Source organism: Amia ocellicauda, chromosome 3 (genome assembly GCF_036373705.1).
Source record: "Amia ocellicauda isolate fAmiCal2 chromosome 3, fAmiCal2.hap1, whole genome shotgun sequence".
Lineage (NCBI taxonomy): Eukaryota > Metazoa > Chordata > Actinopteri > Amiiformes > Amiidae > Amia > Amia ocellicauda.
The window spans coordinates 30008707-30016421 of record NC_089852.1 but is presented as its reverse complement, the minus strand read 5'-3'; the positions used below and the strand labels follow the sequence as shown (position 1 = coordinate 30016421).

The 7715-nt window shown below is 40.9% G+C and overlaps 1 protein-coding gene across 1 annotated transcript; it reads left to right on the top strand.

Annotated features, from left to right (window-relative positions):
• The first annotated feature begins 4237 nt into the window (after positions 1-4237).
• On the top strand, positions 4238-5883 carry gsx1 (GS homeobox 1). The gene is made up of 2 exons (XM_066700243.1): positions 4238-4703; positions 4974-5883. The coding sequence occupies exons 1-2, from the start codon at positions 4322-4324 to the stop codon at positions 5321-5323; spliced, it is 732 nt and encodes a 243-aa protein (XP_066556340.1). The 5' UTR covers positions 4238-4321; the 3' UTR covers positions 5324-5883.
• The last annotated feature ends 1832 nt before the right edge of the window (positions 5884-7715 follow it).

The following is a 7715-nucleotide window of genomic DNA, read 5'->3' as shown; positions in this document are numbered from 1 at the left end:
GCGGGACGGGCGCCTAGGTCTTTTTTTAAGGCCTGATTAACAACCTTGGTCTGTATTATTATTATTATTATTATTATTATTATTATTATTATTATTATTATTATTACCATTAATACAACTAATGATAGAAACTGTATTAACCTATTCAAAGTACAAGAAATGTTAGGATATTGTGGCAACTCCAGGCAGAGACACTGATATAGGGATGTTAATGCAAATCAAAGAGGGGCTGCCTTTGGTAACATTACCTAGAACGCTTATTATGCTGTTTTAAAACCTATCCTATTAGGCTACAACAATGTGATTAAGCCATTGTATAATTAGACTAATGCCAGCGTTTGGAGTTAAATGCGAGATGAATGGCGACAAGGGGGGCTTCCCACAGCATTGCCTCCCAAACAGAAAAGGCACCGGCATCCCGCCCTGGCAAATGACTCGCTGCCGAGTGGATAATGCTGCTCCAGAGACATTAATAACGGGCTGCCGTGAGCGCGTTTATGGACCTGCTGCGGGTGGAGGGTTTAATTGGCGGTTTTTGTTGTAAAGACCAGCTATTACAGAGCAGCGACGTTGTGACCAAATTATACCTCCAGTGCGGTTAAGTGGTGTTGCTCCTCATCAGGGTTTGTGGGAGAAAAAACTCGGGTCTGGATGGGAGATCCACACAGCCCCCGCCCCCCCGGCCGGCCGCCCGCTGCCAGCAGTGAGGCCAGGCCCGGTGCGGTGGCTGTCTGGGCCGGTAAGGTGCTTCTGACGAGCCGGGGTCCCGTCCGGGTCCTTCACCGTTATGGCACAGGGAGCTCGGACGTGTGTGATACGGACATGACAGGCAGGCAGGAGAATGGAGCAGAAGATGTACAGTGTTTTTTAGGAACACCTGCAAATATCTGTGTATAGAATATTCATAATGAATCATAATTAAACACTAATACATCGAATATATATATATATATATATATATATATATATATATATATATATATATATATATATATATATATATATATATATATATATCAGTACGATATTTTCAGCATTACTATTATATTATGACTTTATTAATATAATAATACAAATAATAATAAAGTTTTAAATACTTAAATACATCAGAATCTATTTTCATTCTGTAGTCGTTTTGGTCAGTGATATATCAGCTGTTTCATAAGGAGACGGTTTTAATGTGGTTTGTAATGTAACCAGTTATTAATTGATTTATTGTATTTGACACTATCAAGATGTTAATTTATTCTGATTTACAACGATTCTTGTATTGGATGCGGAGCTTGTTTTTATCAATAGCACGGTGTGTAATTCGTTCATGTACAAATTAAAAGAAGCCCAGTATCTTTGTAATATTTTGATTATGTTTAATGTTATTTAAAATATGAGCAGAGCTCAGATAATAGGCTAATTATATGATAATGTTAATACATATTTGCAGACAGCACTACCCTGTTCGCTCAATGTAAGATATCCTTTGTTAAATACACAAAATAGTTATTAAATAGAGTATTGCAAGGCGCTGTTTAGATAATATTTTTATGTTCACTTTCGAAATCGGCAAATCATTTAAATAAGAAAAGGTGTCTCTTCACGGCTGTAACTGGCTGTGCAGGCAGAGCCCACCTGGGTGACTGTATTCAGGGGCCACAGGAGCTGGTTATGTTAATGCAGGGGGTCAGTGTGTCCAGCACGAAAGACAACGAGAGCAAGACAAACTAAGGGAAAAAATAATTTAAACGTGCATAGTAGCCTACATAGCATCGCAACTGAGTTTATCTGAATGTGTGTGTACGTGTCTCCATTGTGTGCGTGTGTACATTTTCATACAAACATTGGACTAATCTCAAAACATTTATAAAAACATTATTTCTGCATGTCTTTTTTCCACCCTTCTCTAGCTCCATTTACAGTACATGTCACATACACGTGTATATATAAACGCACATTTAGTAAAAAAAAAAAAGCTAAACATTCTGTATAGATGTAAAATAATGTTCAGTTGAAATCCCCTTTCTCCCGTTTCCAAGGTATTTACAAAGTATTTCCTTACAGACTTGAGTCTTAGAGAGAGAGAGAGAGAGAGAGAGAGAGAGAGAGAGAGAGAGGGAGAAAAATGTATTTCTGAAACTACAAGCTAGCAAAACATCGGCCCATTTTGCTTCGGTGTCCTACCTCACATTGTTTGTAATACCATTTCATTGTATTTGTTATACCGTTTTCAATCCTTAACCAACTTAAGCAACAAACGCATTTAAAAATTACCATACAACGCAATGAAAGAAAAAAAAATCTTTAAAAAAATGCTACAGCATAGTGTAATGGAAAAAAGGACAATAACACAAACAGCCCAGTCCAAAACACTTTGCATTGTTTCCTGGTACATTAAACAGCGCCGTTGGCTTTGAAGCTCTTGTTTAGTGGCTCTAAAGTGAGAGAAAGTGTTTTCCTATTACTTAATTCAATCATGGCTAAAAAGCGCACGGATCTGGCCCGGGTGTGACAGAGCCCCTTTGTGCGCTGATCCTCCGCTGTCACACACTTTAATGCGCCTCTCTTTATCTGGCATTCAACACTTTCCACAATGACATTCAATAAGGTCCAGCCACTGAAAACCTGGTTATTTTTATATATTCTCCAGGATACCCCGGGGGCTGCGCTCGGGAGTTATTCCCTGCTTTTTAACTAGCTCTGCGAGTGTTATTCTTTAAACAGGGATACATGCCCCTTAAAACGGCCAGATAATACACACGTTTGCCTCTCTGTATCGCAATACCTTCAACAGTTTTAAGCGTTGAACAATAGTGTTTGAATAACACATAGAGTTAAATTAAAGCCCAGTATTTACCTTTGTAAAAGGGGTTACATTTTGGATTAATGCAGAATATGTTGATCTTACATAAAATAATAATAATAATAATAATAATAATAATAATAACAATAATAATAATAATAATAATAAGTATATCTTATGTGTATAGCAGAAAGATGTAAGCCGTTACAACAGGTTAAACACTTGTTCTTCCTGCAATGGATACATTATTTATATAGGTGTAATTTTAATCGGTTATTTTGTATGGGTTGGAAATTGATAAATCGTTATTGTTATCGGCGGACAACTTGCTGGCTTTGTAGATATTTGTATCAATATAACATCGAATAACATTGCATTACAATTTATTTGAACCGAAGTCTAACCTAGTAAGGGGATATATATATATACATGCGCGAGTGTGTATGTATGTATGTATGTATGTATGTATGTATGTATGTATGTATGTGTGTGTATATTAACGTATATTACTAGTACACGTCAAATGAAAATGAATACAATTATATGTTCGTTTATTCTATTTATTCTGTTTTAAAGCTCAATTCTGAGGCCGACGGTGAAAATAAACATGTATATGAGTATATTAGAAAATATGATCGGTTTTATAAAATCATATATACATTGCTACTTTACAATTTTCTGAAAAGATGATGATGATGATCATAATAATAATAATAATAATAATAATAATAATAATAATAATAATAACTACACTAGTCTAACAATACAGGACAACATCTCCTAAAATGTAACGTACCTGCTTTTGCAATGACGGCTATAACAGGGATTGATCAGAATTAACAAAACAAAACCCTCTAAAAATCATTAGAAACAATTACGAATAAAACTACAGACATTATGAAATCCAACCAAAATTCGGCTCCGATTTCAGGAAGCTAACTAAATCAATAAGACAAGTGTGTAGATGTGTCTTAAATGGTGTACAATAATTACTTTGCAGAATAAGCATTCACAATTTGAATATGATGTGAGCTAATGAGTTACAAATTAAAGAAAAACAACCTGTAAATACAGACTCTGCCCAATTAACCACGCACACGTATAACATCCAGGAAAACAAACCCATGAGGAAAATTAGGAGAAAAAAATATTTGATAGATTTGAAATAGCAAAATAAAAAAGGGAAAATGATGAAGGGGAGGGGGTACCGACGCCTCTTACGGCGTGGGTGGGGTTGACAAGAATAGAGTACATTATGCAGTTCATTTAGTTAACAAGTGAAATAATAGGGAAGCGTGCAGAGTGAATGCCAAGAGGAAAGCCACAAAAGCCTATTGAGGCTCTCAGTCGCTCATGGCGTAACCATCACATGGGCCAACTGTGTCCTGACTATTTAAACAAGACCCCTCTCCGCTTTCAGCACCACTCTGCTGTCCGGCCGCGTCCACCACACCTCGCCAGAGCACCAGGACTGCAGGAGCTGAAGAGTGAATCAGACTGAACGGAAAAATTGCTACGTTTGCCATCATGCCGAGGTCATTTCTTGTGGATTCCTTGATCCTGAGGGAGGCGAACGAGAAGGGCAGTGAAAACACCCCACCTCTATTCCCGTACGCCGTGCACCCCTCGCACCCGCTGCACGGGCTGTCCGCCGGCTCCTGCCACTCGCGCAAGTCGGGGCTGCTGTGCGTCTGTCCGCTGTGCGTCACGGCCTCGCAGCTGCACCCGTCTCCCCCCACCATCCCGCTGCTGAAAGCCTCCTTCCCCGCCTTCAGCTCCCAGTACTGCCACTCGGCGCTGGGGCGGCAGCACACGTCCTCCACCGGAGTCAGTCTCAACCACGGCCCGGGCATCTACCAGGCTGCCTACCCCGTGCCGGACCCCCGGCAGTTCCACTGCATCTCCATCGGTATGTACACCTCTACTCCCCCGAGACTGTGATGTGTGTGTGTGGGGAGACCAGGGCAACATGCAAACTGCTTAATTTGCAGTTGGGCGAATTCCTACATTCAGTGTTGTAGATTTATGTTTAAGTTAAGTTTTATAGATGTATTGCTTTATTTAAAGAAAGAAATGTACAGCTGTTTTTGTGCACGTAGTCACCTTGCTTGCTTTCTTGTCGCACTGTCAGGTAATCTAACCTTTTCTCTTCTTCTTCCCTTGTCCGTTTGACGTGCAGAGAGCAACAGCAGTCAGTTGCAGAGCAGTAAGCGGATGCGCACCGCCTTCACCAGCACGCAGCTACTGGAGCTGGAGCGGGAGTTCTCCTCCAACATGTACCTCTCCAGACTGAGGCGCATCGAGATCGCCACCTACCTGAACCTGTCCGAGAAGCAGGTGAAGATCTGGTTCCAGAACCGCAGGGTGAAGCACAAAAAGGAGGGGAAAAGCAGCTCCCACCGAGTGGGCTCCCACGGCTGCAAGTGCTCCTCTCTGTCCTCCACACGGTGCTCAGAGGAAGAGGAAGACCTGCCCATGTCACCCTCATCCTCGGGGAAAGACGACAGAGACGTCTCGGTGACCCCCTGACCCGCCTTCCCCGACCCTCAGAGACTCGAGGCCACCTGTGGGATTGTACGTCCTGAGCTCTTGGAGCGGCACAGCCCAAACCCAGTTGTACAGACCTTGCAAACAGTGAAGACCGTGCGTAAAGAGCCGCCGCTGTGTACCTGTGTGCGGGCGACTCCTCATGCGTGGGCACACACCGACTGTTGTAAAAACATCCTGACATTGCTTTATATGTGTACCTACCTATCGTAAGTTCGCAGTCTTTCTGAAACGCGTTTCATCTACGACCACGGGCTGCCTGTCCCAGTCCTCTGAACTGGATCTGCAATTCCAGTCACATTTAACTGTACATAAAAAGAGAGGAGAGAAAAATAAAGAAACCGTTCATCTGTTAGCGTCCTATATTTTTGGAAAAAAATAGTCAGGTATTTTGTATCAATGGTGAATACTGTTTAGCTTTACTGGAATGTTTTCAAGTATCTCCGTTCGTGGGAGACGTATTTTTACCTGTGAAATGTGTTCAGAAAGATGTACACTGTTAACTTTGTTTTTTTTTTCCTCATGATGTTTCTTAAAGGAAATAGTTGTGTAATTGTATCGTCAATGTAATTGAAGATATTTATTTATTTATTTAAAGAAATCATATTAATAATAACAATAAAAATATTTCTTAGAAACAGATGTGTGGTGTCTTTCACTGGTTGATGCTCGCAGGCGCACGGAGGTCCTGCTCCATAAACACATGTGTGTGTTTGGACACTTCCAGTCCAGCAGAAATCCGGTCAAACAAAATATTCACCAGCAGGAGACTGTTCTGGAAACGGACAGGGCTTCATAACCACAAACTGACCAACACCTTGGTTTAGGCAATGCTGAGACGGTTCATATGAAACGTATAAATCTGTGATACACTATTAAATCGATTTCTGATTGATGCACAGATAAGAGTGCTGTCAATGAACGCACCTGGCACCGGGTCAAGCAGGGAGGAATTAAGTTGATCTGTCACAGGTGTACACAGGTAAGCAGCTCCAGCTCAGTGAACAGCTGCAGATAACATGAACATCCGACGGGTCGAGAAAGTGTGTTTATTCAACCGACAGTGTCCATTGAAGGCATTATGCACTGATTCTAATCACAGCCATTTAATCATTGATCCCGTGTTTACAGGCACCGCGGCAGTATCTGTACCAACGACTGGACGCACGCTATGTCAAACAAACAAACGAACCAATAATGATAATGATAAATCAACCAGTTGTGCAATGTACAACTTTTTCCAGTTATACTGAAGTCTTAAAATCAGTTTGGCTTGTATCTTTCCAAAAAAGATACAGGCAGGAATCGGAAAGTCAGTCATTAAATAGTCAAGTGTCATCTAAAATCATTTGAAATCCATCCATTCTTCTATGTATTTAGTTAACGAAGTAGGAATCAAATTACACCGTTTCCCCCGCCTCCCCGGCACACGGAAAAACGCGAAACAAAGTCATACTAAATACTAAATAATCATATCGGTGTGAAACATAAGAGATGTAGCAGGTTTAGTTTTGATGCAATGCTCTAAATGTTGTTTTTCAAAGAGAAACCCAGCCTGTCCCTCAGAAAGACAAGCCAGAGCGCAGGAGACGGAGAGGGACAGAGAGACACACGGGACACAATAACAGCAATGGAGAAAAGACGGTAAACACACGGGAGAGACATCAAAAGGTGATCAGCAATCAGCACCAAAATGGACCCCCATTAAGGAGTTAATTATTAAAGTGGTTAACGTAATAAGTTAATTAGTGAAGCGGTGGGTTGCTATATGGAAATTATTGGTTGTATGGCAATACTCCTGACTTTAATTAAGTCAATAAACACTCTATGGAAAAACATTTACAGATTTAAATAAACTCAAATTATAGAGAGAGAGAGAGAGAGAGAGAGAGAGAGAGAGAGAGAGAGAGAGAGAGAGAGAGAGAGAGAGAGAGAGCTCTGTAGAGGAAGAGGCTAAATGCTGTGTAAATATGTCCATTGATACACACACTACACACACACAATACACACAACATACACACTACACACACATAACAGTACACTCACACACACACAAACTACAAACACTGCACTCACACACACTACACATACACTACATACACATTACAAACACACTACACAAACACTACATAACACATACACACTGCATACACACAGTACACTGCACACACACACACACACACACACACAGTACACACACTACACACACTACAGACACACTACATACAAATTACACACTGCACACTTAAACACTCCCCAAACAGTACACACTACATACACCGTACGTGCACCTGGCCACCTGACTGGGGGGGAGAAACCTGCAGTTGGTTGGTTTGTGTATTTGCTGTGGTGGAAGTTAATGCTTTATTATTGC